A 13,495-nucleotide genomic window follows, 5' to 3' on the forward strand; every position below is an offset into this window, starting at 1 on the left:
CTCTGGCCAGCTCGTGGGCCAAGGGAATGGCCTTGGACTGGGTTGGGAGGGGGCCTGTTAGCCAGAGCACTGCTGCCCTTAGTGCAGAAAGAGGGAACATGGAATGAAGGATGTGATATTCTGCTGACAGGAGAAGTCTTATGGCTAAGGTAACTCTATACTGTTGGAGACAGCGATTTTTCTGTTTATGCTAGAGCTTTCCTGGCTGAAGCTGAAAATTTCACTTGAACTGTGTGTTTCATTGGAACCCCATAATGTGTGAGCTTCGTTTTGTGGGGATTTAATCTGAAATCTCGACTGGGAAAATACCTGGACCTGAAATCAGTAAGAGCCTTAAAAGTACACTGTGCCAAACTGAACACTTTCCCAGTGAGCCCCTGAGATTGCCTTCCACTGCTGATCTTGACTGCTGTGCTCCATGGCCCTACATTTCAAACAGGGCTGACAATACCTCACTTCCCACAGGGGTGTTGCAAAGGACCATGAAGAACAGCAGAGGGTACTCTAGAGGAAATGAAAAATTCAGACTCTTGAAAGCAGATAAACTCAGGAAACAAATGCAGGAGATGTGAAATGCTCTAGCAGTGAGCAGTAGTGATTCCTGAAGTGTTGGTGCGTGTGTGCACTCAGTATGACAAGGCCCATGAACTTGCAGCTCAAATCCACAGGATTATGCATCAGCATGAAGAGACCAAATGAAGGCTAAAGATGTAATTTTAATTTTGGCACTCCCTATTTCTGCATGTGTGACTGCACTCAAATAAGTGGCTCTTAGAGCAGTCTATTCTATGTCAATTACTTAAAAATTTTTGGCAATATCCAGGCTTCCCTTCCCCTGTGGAAGGATTTTATAATTAAAATCTCCAATACTTGTTAGGGCACCAGTAAAATTCTCTCTCCAGCCACTCCACTGTTCATCCTCTCCAGACATGGAAATTTATATCCTCTGGATGCCTTCCCTTCCAGCAGTTGGTATAAGCAAGCCCTGGCCAGGAGCAGGTCCCTCCCAACACCAGGTGTGCTCCAGCAGGACATGATCTCCACACAGCACTGGGTCCTTGGTGACTGCCACCCGGATAGGGGTGTTGGCCACAAGTGTCTCCATGCTCCATGGCTGCCTAAATGTGATTGAGAATTTACAGGGTATGTTTAAATGACTGACTAACAGGAAAGCAGAGCAGCCTCCACGTGCCCAGTAACCCACTTACATGTGGGGCCCTGCACCTGTAAATAGGACTTTGAATGTGAGCCCTGTAACTGCTCTAATCACAGATGCTAGGCCTAGGCTGGTGGGATTTGGCCCAGACCCCAGTTGGGAAGTTTCCCAATGGGCTGGGATGAGTGGTCTCCTATCAGCAGTTTTCTGAAAGTTCCTTGGATGGTTCTGTGGCTTTGCCCAGGCCGCTGTCAGTCAGTGAGGCAGCACCCTGCAGCCTGAGGCCCAGCAAGGCCAGCCCCCACCACCATGATGGACAGCTTCCCACCTGCTCTCAGCGGCTTCAGCCAAAGTGTCCTCAGCAAGTTAACCTCACAGCTGAACGTTCAGAACCTCAGAGCAGTCCTGTAAGTATTTCCTCCATGCACTTAAAAACATACAGATGTTCCTAGCCAGCAGAGCATGGCATCAGTGAAAGCACCAGATTAATTTATTGATGTACCAACCGAAAAGAGCTGCCACAGGGAGGGCAAGAGAGAAGGCAGACCTCTGGCTGAGACACAACTGTGAGCACTCTGGGCCAAATAAGTGTGTTCAACAATGAAAGAGGGAGGGGAGAGGAGAGGAGAGGAGAGGAGAGGAGAGGAGAGGAGAGGAGAGGAGAGGAGAGGAGAGGAGAGGAGAGGAGAGGAGAGGAGAGGAGAGGAGGAGAGGAGAGGAGAGGAGAGGAGAGGAGAGGAGAGGAGAGGAGAGGAGAGGAGAGGAGAGGAGAGGAGAGGAGAGGAGAGGAGAGGAGAGGAGAGGAGAGGAGAGGAGAGGAGAGGAGAGGAAGAAAAATAGATAAAGAGAGAGAGAGAGAGAGTAGGGAGGGAGGGAGGGAAGGAGGGAGGGGAAAGTTTATTTGCTGTATACTAAAGCAGACCAAGTGGATGGCAGAAGAATTGCATTAGCTACATGTTCTCAGGGGCTAGGATTATGGAGTCTCTGCTAACAGTTTCAGTGTTTTGCAAGATTATATACAAAAAAAATAGGAAAACAAAGTTCTGGCTAAATGAGTCAAAACAAACTAAATATGAGGATTCTCAGTTATCTGGAGGATTATTACTGTTGACTCTGGGAACATTTGGAGGCACTCACTATGTAAGCTCACAGGAGAAGCTCCATGGGGCTCACTGGAGGGCAGGACAAGTTCTTGGCCATTGGTGGGGGCTGCTCCACTTGGTGCAGCTGCTGCCTGCAGTTAATAGGATGTGAAATACAGTTCCGAGGTCGGCTGCTGGCTCAGCACTAAGCAGCTCACTGTAATTATATACGGGCATAAGGCTGGTGCCCCTAGATCAAACACTGAGAAGTTTACACAGCCACTCTCCACTCTCCACCACGAGGGTGCTCTTGCACTCACAGAGGTGTGGGTTTTTGAGGTTTCCTGCAATCTTCTTATCCCCTCGGCAACTAGATTTATTTATTTTTATTTATTTTTCTATTTATTCCCTGGACTGAGAGCTCTGCCACATGCTTCTCTGTGTACTGAGTAACCCCAAACACTGAAGAGCCAGGAATAACTCCTTTGCTGTAGTCAGTGCTTGATATAGGCATTTTTTTAATCTACTGAGTGAAGCAAACAAAGACAACAGAAAGCACTGAGCCAGGTAGCTGGTGCCAGAGTGGGAGCAATATCTGAAAGATTATCACAAACTCCAGAGGTCAATGTGCATTTCAAAAAGCACACTGTGCTGTGGGTCTCTGCCCAGAGCCGCCAAAAGTTCCCACCATCCCCTAGTGGAGCTGGCTCTCCCTGCCATACACTGCCAGATGCCACCAACCAGGACTCTCACATTGCTTTAGGGGCAAGAAATTACATTTAGCATTGGCTCTACTTTTTCAATAACTAGATCCAGAGAAAGACTTAAGTAGACTGCAACAGGCAGGACATCAGCCCGTTATTCCTCTTGTCCTGAAAGGCTGTTGACACTCATGCCTATGAAGTGCTCAAAAATGAGATATTACACATGCCCAGAGCTGGTATTTTCACAGAAAATACTTCCCATGAAAGCTCATTTTGCTTTATTTTATCAGTCTGGATGTTGAAAAGTAGTAGAAAACCTAGTCTATAATCTCTGCAACATGAAAAAGGCTGAGTTCACTCCCAATTTCTAGTGAGACTATCCTACCCACCATATGGGGTAGCAGGTTGAATCTGTTCTGCTTTGCTGAGACAAAAGCTGTGGCTGAGGCTTGGGTCCAGGCACTCTCCTCGGAGTCACTTCTGGCCCTTTTTGCATGATGAGAGTCATCAGAATGAACACGGGACCAGCTGCAGGACTTTTCCCTTGGGAAGCAGATAAAGCACCAAGCTGGACAGGGACATATCCCAGCCTAATAGATTTACATGGATCATCAGCTCGTGTTTGGTGCAACTGCAAAGAGAAAACTCTCCCCGGCCTGATAGTTAGTGGGAGGCTGAAGCCTTTGAACACTTACCACAGGAAAGTGAGGTAAGAACAGCGCCATGCCTTGTTTGAAAATTTAGGTGCTGTTTTGCTGTGAAGAACAGCTGCAGCAATTCTGCCTGGGTGGCTCAAAGAGGTAAACTGCTCTCATGCCTAGGCCCTACCTCCAGCTTGCAAGGATGCTTGTGTGTTGGAGCTGCAGAGGGTTTCAGCACGGCCCAAGCACCGTCCACCTCCCTCTTTAGTACCCCAGCTCCAGGACTCCAAACCTGGTGCTGCCAGCAACTGGGACGAGCAAAGCAGTCTCATACTGTCCCCACATCCCCCTCCAGTGCCTGCACTGCAGCCAGTTAGTCACATGCTTGAGCAAAGTAAGAATAAGGATGGAGAAGAAGTAAATTGTTTTCATCCCTAGCAGATGGAGGTAACAGCAAGTTTTTCTTACAGATCAATTCCTGAATGCTTGCGAGTGTATCTGTACAACATGGAAGTACTACCCTTACCCTGAATGCTATTCATATTAACTGAAAAATTTCAGTTTGCAGTTACTCATTCCATATAATTTGTACCTCAGTAAAAGCTTACAAGAAGATTTTACAGAAGTAAAGCAGAAGTAGCTACTTGTATGGGGCTCCGCTGTGGGTATTGTGTTTGCGAAGTTGCTCTGCAGAAGACAACTTAAGTGTTCAGAGAGGACATCAACTTCCACTACTGCCTCCTGGAAGACTATGGCAAGGCAGAGTAGAATGTCCTTGTTCCCATTCTGCTGCATTTACACTGATGTTCAGCAGAGAAGGCCAAGCATGGTAGTTCTCCTTTTTTAAAAGGGATTTAAATACTGGAATTGTCAGCAAAAAAGGCAAGTTGGTCTCTCCTAACCCCCACTCCAGCCAAAGCCTTCTTGTAGCTTCTGTAATACCAACAAGCCTTTGGGAACTAGTTTTTCCTGGAAAAATAAGTTAATGCACCAAGTCAGCTGTTAACTTTGCAAGGTGTTGTCTGAGATAAGGGCTCACATGAACTATTTCTCTGCTACATAACTACTATGTTTTATAAAGCCAAGTTTTAAGGTACTTCAGGCATTCTGACATCTAGTAACTGCATTAAATAGTATATGGAAGCAAGATTAGTTTTTATTAGCTTGAAGTATCATTTTTTATTCAAGTGATAAGAAATATCATAATACATTATGCATCTGCCAGTTATAATCCATTTTAATTGGTTCCAAAACCTAAGCAGTAAATGAGTAAGACAGTTTATCTAGTTAAACTGAAAAAACAGCATTCCACACAGCCAGTACTAGAGATGTCAACCGTATAATAATTCCAGCATTATGTTGTTATGGCTTTCCAGAAAGTCATGAAGTTAACAAATTAGAACACATCAAGAGCCATTTTCCAAAGATTTATTGAAGTAGCGACAGGTTGCTCATACTGTGCTGGAAAAAGCAGTTTTATTGAATTCAGATACTTAAAAACAGTATTGCAGCACAAGATATTGCTATTTGTAAACTAGACTCCATTGTAAACTCTAATCCTTCAGGGAGAGTCAGTTTGCAAGATCTAAGACCTATTTCCTAGCATAATCATCTTGCGCCCATGGAAAAACTGCAGAAAGGCACTTGAAAGCTGTTTCTTCCTTTAATACATGGACATGGACTTTTTCAATCTTGCTGGTAAGAACATCTCCTTTAGTAAGTATGCATCTTCACTTCAGCTTTACTCCAAGTCATCATGGTGCTGGGAAGTTTCATTAATAACCTAATGAAAACCAGAAACACTTGCATTAAGTTTTAGTAGGAAGATTTTTGTGAGTTTAAGAGTTAGAAGTCAAACTTCTAATTTCCACTTCCAAACTGCAAACAAGTGGGTATCAGCTCTCACTTATGAGAAATTCTAGTTTGTAAACAGCATACAGAAACAATTTAAGTTTTACTTACTTACACCAACAACAGCATCTTACCCTAAGCAAGTCAAGTATCTCTGCTTAGCGCCACACGTTTTTGTAAGGAAATCTTTTGAGAATTTGCTAACTCAGCTGAACTTAAATACTCAATACACAGGTAACAGTAAAACTTTAAGTTGGTGACTATCAGATGAATTTTGATTTTTTCCAGAGAAGCCTGTTTGCTATACCTGTAAGTTCACACAGCTTGGAGTGCCAGTTGCTGTTTTACTCAATACTTACTACCACATACAAGCTGCAGTAAGCAGTAGGCAAACTTAAGAATTTAAGGTGACTAGCTGTGATAGAAATAAAATTGAAGTTACCACCAACCTGTCCATCTCTAGTTTCGACGGTCTTAATTAGAAGTGTTCTCTTTGAGTGAGTGTCAACCATTGGCTGAGACTCAATGTTGGTTTCTGCAGAAAAAGATGTATTATTACCAATAGTCTAGATGAAGTGCTTCCTCAAAGAAATGAGGTGCAACAGATTTTAGTGTCTACTTTCAGAATCCCTATTTAGTATACAAAGAAGTCTCCTGCTCTGAATAAGCCAGGTCTTCTACATTTTCTCTCTATGCCCCTTAAAGCACTTTCAGCAATTATCCAAACTAATTACTTGCTATGTGCCAATACTTAAAAATATGTGTCCAGGAACCAAAAAGCTGCTACCACCCAAGGTTAAGTAATTGCAAATTCTGTAGCTAGATCCAAGAAGAGTATTCACAACCAACTGCACTTACACAAGTTGAAAAAACAGCATAAAAGGAACTATCCAGAACCCTCATGCTAATGATAGAGCAACTGCCTAAACTGAAATAGCATCAACAGCTTACCTCTCAGGTTCAAAGCAGCAAAGGTTGGAATAGGCATGTTAATCCTGATGGAAAAAAGAAATGGATAAAATGAGATGTGGCTATAAAGTATCTTCTAGTAATTCCTCATTTTAGAAACATGTCTGCATGTGATTACCTGCTCTCTTCACCCTCCAGCAGTTTTCTGTAGGTGGCAATCTCAATATCAAGAGCCATCTTTACATTCAGCAGGTCCTGGTACTCGCGGAGATGGCGAGCCATTTCTTCCTTCATGTTCTGAATCTCATCCTGCAGACGGCCAATAGTGTCTTGGTAGTTAGCAGCTTCAACAGCAAAATTCTCCTCCATTTCACGCATTTGGCGCTCCAGGGACTCATTCTGGAAGAGAATAATGAAATCAACCACTGCTGCAGTTAAATCACTCTTTCCCACCCTCAAGACCCTTAGCATTTTAAAGTTGTGCTACATTAGCATCCTTTCTGATAATGCCCAGACATGTCCCAAATTTGTCATCTCCTTATCTTCCCTTCACAAATTCAAGGAGGGTTATTCTGCTGCGTGATCTGAGGTGTGCCAGATATTTGTTCTACCAGGTGGCAAAGCCATCCTTTACAGTAAGCCCAACACATGCAGTTCAAGTCAGCATGCAGGCAATCCTTAGTAGAGATTTGCAGGTATGCTAAACACTGTTACATCCATTTCCAGCCTGTCTTTAAGGCAGCCATGTTCTAGCAACAGCAAAAATTGCACTTTTCACTGCTCCTCCAGGGTTTTTTAACTACAGTCGTACCTGACAGACAAGGCATAAACACTTTTAGAAAGTGCTAAATAAATAGTGAATATTATAGCAAGAGAATAAACTTATTGTTTACACCTTAAGTAAAACTAATTCAGTGTATCAATCTAGCCAGTGCACTGTTGTGCATACACACAAATTGAGCCCACAGCATCCTTTTTAAAAAGTACTAATATGCTCCTGAATTGCATGGCAGATCACCTGCATTCACATCCAAAGTAACAAACTGCAGTGCAGTGCAGCTGCAATGAAGAAGAAGAAGTAGTGCTGTCTTCTACTTACGCTTCCCTTAAGAGCATCAACTTCGCAGGTGAGGGACTGGATCTGTCTGCGGTACTCATTGGCTTCCTGCTTGGCCTGGCGCAGGGCATCATTGTTCCTGTTAGCAGCTTCAGAGAGATCTGCAAACTGGAAAACCCCAGTCTGGTTAACACGCTTCAACAGAAATGGGGAAACAGACCTTCTGTGGAAGTTGAGGGCAACTGAAGGTATTACAATGGTTAGCACCTGAAATGCTTAAATATTAAATATCAGTATTACTCTTAAAGTGCCTATTTCTAAATGTTACATTGGAATTCATAGTAAACTTTCATACTTGCTTCCCCACCTTGCACATTTCCTATCTTTTCACCATTTTTTCCCCTCATTTTTCCAGTACTTCATCCAACATCTGCTTTCAAGTACAAGCACAGGAAAGACTCACAGTGTGCACCCACTACTTTGCTGCTGTAGTTATGGCACAAAATGTTTTCAGTTGTACCCTTCCCAGACTAGGATTTAAAAAAGACTTTGTGTCATGGTTATGTTCATGTCCATTAGAGAGACAGAAGGAACAGCAAGTGCTACAACAGAGCTGTTAAACAGAATTAGTTCCAGCGCCTGATCCATTTTACTTACTTTGGACTTGTACCACTCTTCAGCTTCCTGAAGATTCTTAGCAGCAACACTTTCATACTGCTGGCGAACATCACGCAGGGCAGCAGTAAGATCAGGCTTAGAAACATCCATATCAATTTGGATGTGCTGTTCCTGGAGTTGGGCCTGCAATTCTCGGATTTCCTTAAGAGAGAGAAGCAGACACTCAACACTATTGCACAAAAACACGCAGATAATACATAGGTGGGGAGTCTGTGACAGAACCAGCAAATAGCTTCTTTGCTAGACAGTCTGCATCTAAACACAGACCTCAGCTTACCTCATCATGAAGCTTCTTCAAGAAGACTATTTCCTCTTGCAGGGACTCAACTTTGCGCTCAAGATCAAGACGTGCCAGAGAGGCATTGTCAACATCCTGACCAGAGAGAAGAACAATTCATAATCTTACAAAACTGATGTAGAGAAGTCTCTTACAGCAAATTCAGCAGCATACAGACTGATGCCACGTCTGAGCTTTTTGGCAAGACAGTAGGAAAGCAAAAGCTGTAAAAAACCTTTTTGCCACCTCCTACCTAAGCCGTAAACTATTATGTTCACCTTTATTGTAAATTTGAAAACTATACCACATATGTTGATTATATCATCTTTGCTGACTTGCTGATAAGCATGATCAAGAGCACACAGATCATAGTGGGTGCAAATCCTTCAAGTACTTCAGTAAGAAGTTGGCAGTACATGCTTCTAGCTTTATTACACTGACACGGAGTTACAATTTGCAAACTTCCACTTTTTTTCAGCTAGGCTTAAAAGTCCAGCACATGAGCCTTCATGCTTGTCAGTGGGCTTAACTTATGGACTCCTTGGTGAACAAGCACAGAGCCCCTCAGGTCCACAGACCACACTTTTAAAGCATACTTATAAAATTGGTGAGGTATGTATAAGAACTGCAGCATTCACTTAATGCAGGTCAACAGATCTTCCTTGAGAAAAAGAAGGTATGAGCATAAACATAAACTGAGCTACTCATCATTGCCTACACCCTCACAGTTGTTGGCAGAGACTCCACCTTTTGCTGAACAGAGATAGTCTTAATCAACAGCAAAAATTCATTTAGAGCATAACAGAAGACACGTCATGAATGTTACAAGGGAGCAACTTGAATTACTTCAAAAACATAAGACTAAATATTTATTGGCAATTTCTTGCATTTTGAAGGTGTAGGGCATTTAGTTTGCAAAGGGGAAGATTGTTCCTTTCATACATACACAGCCACATGCTTGTGCTCACAGGGTATTAACATATCAGGTTCTCACAGCTTACTCTAAAGCTATTTTGGATTGCCCAAAGCATAAGCATTCCTAATCAGCAGCTCTCTTTATTATGGCACCTTTGAAATAAGGAGTGTTTTCTTTAGACTTCTAGAAAGCCTTTCCTTGGATGACTCCTACTCTGGGGTAAGGTCCTTGCTCCAGAAGAATTATTCTGTTTACTTTATCCAGCAAACTACCCCTTTCATGCGTCATTCCATAACTTTTCTATCAATTCCAGTTTTACACCCACAGTTCATTTCAGCTCTGTTTTTTGGTTCAGGGAAAGAATTTCCTAATTAATTTGTTCTCCTCCCCCCAAAACCCCTCAAGATCATTCTGGCAGAAAATTACATGGCTATGACCCAACATGTTTACATAATTGGCCAGACATCCAAAGATTTTCTAGAGGATTTTAAAGAAATCTTCACCCTGAAGGCTATAATTTTTTTTTTTGTAACAACTGAATAGCTACAGGATTTTAGGACCTTATAGTAAATTGAAAGCATTTTAAACTGAAGACACTTACAATATGTGGTATGTACTTTACTGTATGCTATCACTTAGGTATCCCCTATCACTAAGATGCAGTGTTTCAGTAGTTCCCAGATGTGTGGAGAACCACATAAATTAATAGGCTACCTGTAGCCTGAACAAACAAGTAGAAGTCATAGACACATGCAGTTGGAGTATGCACTGATTTTATCCTAGAAGATTTTTCACAGCAAGCCACACTCTTTTCAGGGTTGAACATCCATATTTACTTCAGACAAACCTCATGTTAGCCAGGACCTGAACCTGTTAGGTTCAGGATGTATTCCTTGCTGCTAGACTAGCTGGCAAAGCTGCAGTAACTTTCTCCTTAACTGTGATGCTTGTCCTGCCCCAAAGGAAAGTCCTCACAGAACTTTCACACATACTTTACGTAGTACACTCCTCAGCACATGAGCAAAATCACATCTTTGCCCAGAAGAAATAAATTAAAATTCAGTACATATTAACTGAACAGTCTCTGAGACAGGCAGCTTTTGGAAATAAAGGCTTAAGTTCAAATATTCATTCTTTATTTTAAAATACTGAAGTACACAACTGCTCCATCAAGTGAGAAGCAGCTTTGATGATACATCAGAACAGCAAAGACCTGCTGAAGGGCTCCAAATCTATAAAATTATACAACCTTCCAGTGGAAAAATATAATGATTTAAGAGAAAGCAGTGCATTGTTTTAAAATTGAATGCACAACGGGATATTTCAGTTTCAGTGTTCTGTGAATTTAATTTCACTTTCAGAAGAACAAAAGTTACACTGAAACAGATTTAGGTTTCAAAACCTGCATGTTAACTCCACCCTTGCCAGTAAGGAAAAATGATGTATGACTGATGTTCAAATCAAGCACATCAGCTTGCACCAGTTATGTCACAAGTGGAATTAGTGTAGAGTTTCCATAGACAATGATTTGCATTTCTTATGCACAAGCTACCGCTAAGGAGGTTAAATGGATCCAATTCTGACTGTCCTGCAGGCACACATCTGCTAGAGGCTGAGCTCCTGAGTGACCCCTTTCCAAAGTACAGGGAAGAGCTGGATAATGAGTGTGGGGTATGCACACCAAGCCAAGCTCACTTTAAAGCCCAGAGCCTTCATAAAATTCAACTGGATTGAAATACAGACATGCCTAAAGTGCACCAATTAAATATGAAAGATCATGTAAAAGCCAACCTTAAGTCAATTGATCCTTCAACTCAATTCAGCAATGAATCAGAGTAGATGAGGTTCTCTAAAACTTATGTTAAATGCTCCTTCATAGAACTTCACACTATATTATATTGTCTTAGCATTCAAAAAATCCCCAGAAGCTTAAATTAAGGCAATATTTCAAACTGTTGTTTAAAACTTCTGTCCCCAAAACACGAGTGGAGACTGAATTCCCAGGCTCTGAATGGGAGTAGATGTTTCAGTTTTCCCATACTATCTCTTGAACATACCTGCCCTCCTTCAAGGACTGTAAACACACTGCACTCAAAAGCCTTTCCCAGGAAAACACTGACCATCAAGTGCTGATTTTCTGAATAGTGACTTCTGTTAAAAGAAGTCATTATGAACTATTAAGAGCTCTGAGACAAGGTCAGCCTGTACCCATCTGCCTGGTGATAAAGGCAGTCACTTCCAGTCTGGAAGAATGCTAGCAATGCTGTTTTATTCTAGCAGTTTTAGGGAAGAGACCTTGTTTTGAGAAGGCACATTCCTAAATATCTTAGTCCAAACAAGGCTTAATCCAAGTTGAAAGCTGTTTTTGCACGAGTAAAAACCTGAGCTTAAGAATTTTCCAACACTGTTTGCACAGTTGTTTCTGGTTGTCATGTAGATTTACTTTATCTGGGTAACATCACAGCATCCTAAAGAGACTAAACTCTAACATATCTTGTTTCCTTGGTTAACATCGTTGTTTTACAAAGGATTGAATTCCACTTTTTTAATGGACACTCAGAGGAGGCAACCTCAATCCTGTGACCTCGTCCCAAGGAACATACCGTCTACTTCTTGTCAGCAGACAACATCCACACCAAAAACCTTAAATTTGAAACTGTTGCCCAGTAATGCACTGACCAGTGATTCATCAAAAAGGAGTTCTGTCTTGTACAAAACCTGACCCATAATAGACACATTTCACTAGAAATATTCCCGCACCATTACACATTTAGTAAGAATGCAGCCCACTGCGCCCTCCCCTCCGACACAAAGGGATCTATTATTTCAATCTGCTGCCACCACACTTGCCATAATGCCTGTATCTGCATTCCACGGTGAATCCCATAGAAACCATTAATACCCTTCAGCCAAGCGAGCAGATGGCCCCCTTTCACTTTTATTGGATCGGAAAGTGATTCCACGTTGGGGCGTTTTTTGTAAAACGGGCTAGACTTGGATAAAGCAGGACAATAGTTTCCCTGCCCTCCCCTCAGACTGCAGCATCCCCCTAAAGAAAACACGGAGGGCTCGCGTGAGAACTGACGGAATCTCTTTGTCCAGGGAAAGCAAACTCCTGCACTCCCACCCTACGCCCCCGGCACAGCCACCACCTCCTCGGGCCCCTCCCTGCTCCACCACCGCTAACCTGTCTGAAGGACTGCAGGGTGTTCTCGGCCTCCTCCCTCTGAAGCATCTCCTCTTGCAACCTGAAAGGGGCAAGACAGCGGTGAGGAAGGAGCGGGGGTCGCCCAAATCCCTCGCCCAGGCCCCCGCCCGCCCGGTACCGCTCGGGATGCTCAGGGGCTCCCTCCGCGCCAGGGAGGACGAGGGGGAGGCAGTGGGAGGCGCCGGCAGCCCGCACCCACGTCCCCCAGGCACACTCACTTCTCCCGCAGCCGCATGATGTCGTCGGCGAGGTTGTCCCGCTCCACTTCCACGCGTGCCTTGTCGTTGGTGAGCTGGTCCACCTGTCGCCGCAGCTCCCGCATCTCCTCCTCGTAGAGGTCGCCCAGGCGGGACGTGCCCTTGCCCTTGAGCTGCTCCAGCTCGGCCAGCAAGATCTTGTTTTGCTGCTCCAAGAAGCGCACCTTGTCGATGTAGTTGGCGAAGCGGTCATTAAGCTCCTGCAGCTCAACCTTCTCGTTGGTGCGGTTCGCCTTGAACTCCGTGTTGATGGCGTCGGCCAGGGTGAAGTCCACGGAGTCGTGGAGCCGCATGGGCGGCATGCTGCTCCGCAGCCGCACCGACGTCGTCTTGGTGGCGTACATGCCGCCGGGCGAGGCGGACACGTACCGGGCGCTGCTGGGCCGCAGGGCGCTGCCCAGCGAGTACCGGCTGCTGGACGTGATGTAGCGGGTACCGGTGCTGGGGCGGCTGCCCCCGCCGAACATTCGGCGGTACGAGGAGTTTTTCGTGCTGATGCTCATAGCGACGGCGGCGCGGGCTTTGTAATCCGGGAACGGCGCGGGACGAGCAGAGTGTGCGGCGAAGAAGGGCGGTGGCCGCGCCCAGGGCCTCTTCTTATGGGAGCCGCGAACCCGCCCCGCCGGACCCGCCCTGCTCCGCCCCGCCCGCAGGGGAGAGGCGGCGGCCGCGGACACAAAGGAGGCGAGCTGGGCTGCTCGGCTGGCCGGGCGCAGAGGGTGGGTCAAGCTCAAGCTGCTGTAGCTGAGTTCCCCAGAG

At 44.5% G+C, this 13,495-nt stretch overlaps 1 protein-coding gene and 1 long non-coding RNA gene across 2 annotated transcripts; both read right to left on the reverse strand.

Moving 5' to 3' along the window:
- Nucleotides 1-696: 696 nt before the first annotated feature.
- On the reverse strand, nucleotides 697-3,921 carry LOC136359805 (uncharacterized). The gene is made up of 2 exons (XR_010743333.1): nucleotides 3,638-3,921; nucleotides 697-1,118 (listed from the first exon to the last, which is right to left on the reverse strand). It is a non-coding gene; the product is annotated as an uncharacterized lncRNA (long non-coding RNA).
- A 1,074-nt stretch (nucleotides 3,922-4,995) lies between these two features.
- VIM (vimentin) lies at nucleotides 4,996-13,342 on the reverse strand. The gene is made up of 9 exons (XM_066316660.1): nucleotides 12,698-13,342; nucleotides 12,459-12,519; nucleotides 8,356-8,451; nucleotides 8,058-8,219; nucleotides 7,443-7,568; nucleotides 6,522-6,742; nucleotides 6,386-6,429; nucleotides 5,884-5,969; nucleotides 4,996-5,366 (listed from the first exon to the last, which is right to left on the reverse strand). Exons 1-9 carry the CDS (start codon nucleotides 13,237-13,239, stop codon nucleotides 5,325-5,327), a joined length of 1,380 nt encoding a protein of 459 aa, XP_066172757.1. The 5' UTR covers nucleotides 13,240-13,342; the 3' UTR covers nucleotides 4,996-5,324.
- Nucleotides 13,343-13,495: the final 153 nt, after the last annotated feature.

This window comes from Sylvia atricapilla, chromosome 1 (assembly GCF_009819655.1).
Source record: "Sylvia atricapilla isolate bSylAtr1 chromosome 1, bSylAtr1.pri, whole genome shotgun sequence".
In the NCBI taxonomy this organism is placed as follows: Eukaryota; Metazoa; Chordata; class Aves; order Passeriformes; family Sylviidae; genus Sylvia; species Sylvia atricapilla.

Excerpts from the sequence above, each read along its gene's own strand:
- VIM (XM_066316660.1), bottom strand. The coding sequence starts at position 13,239 with ATGAGCATCAGCACGAAAAACTCCTCGTACCGCCGAATGTTCGGCGGG. Across the intron at positions 8,220-8,355 it reads TGAAGAAGCTTCATGATGAG|GAAATCCGAGAATTGCAGGC; the intron begins GTAAGCTGAGGT and ends CTCTCTCTTAAG. Across the intron at positions 5,970-6,385 it reads TGCTGCTTTGAACCTGAGAG|AAACCAACATTGAGTCTCAG; the intron begins GTAAGCTGTTGA and ends CTTTTTCTGCAG.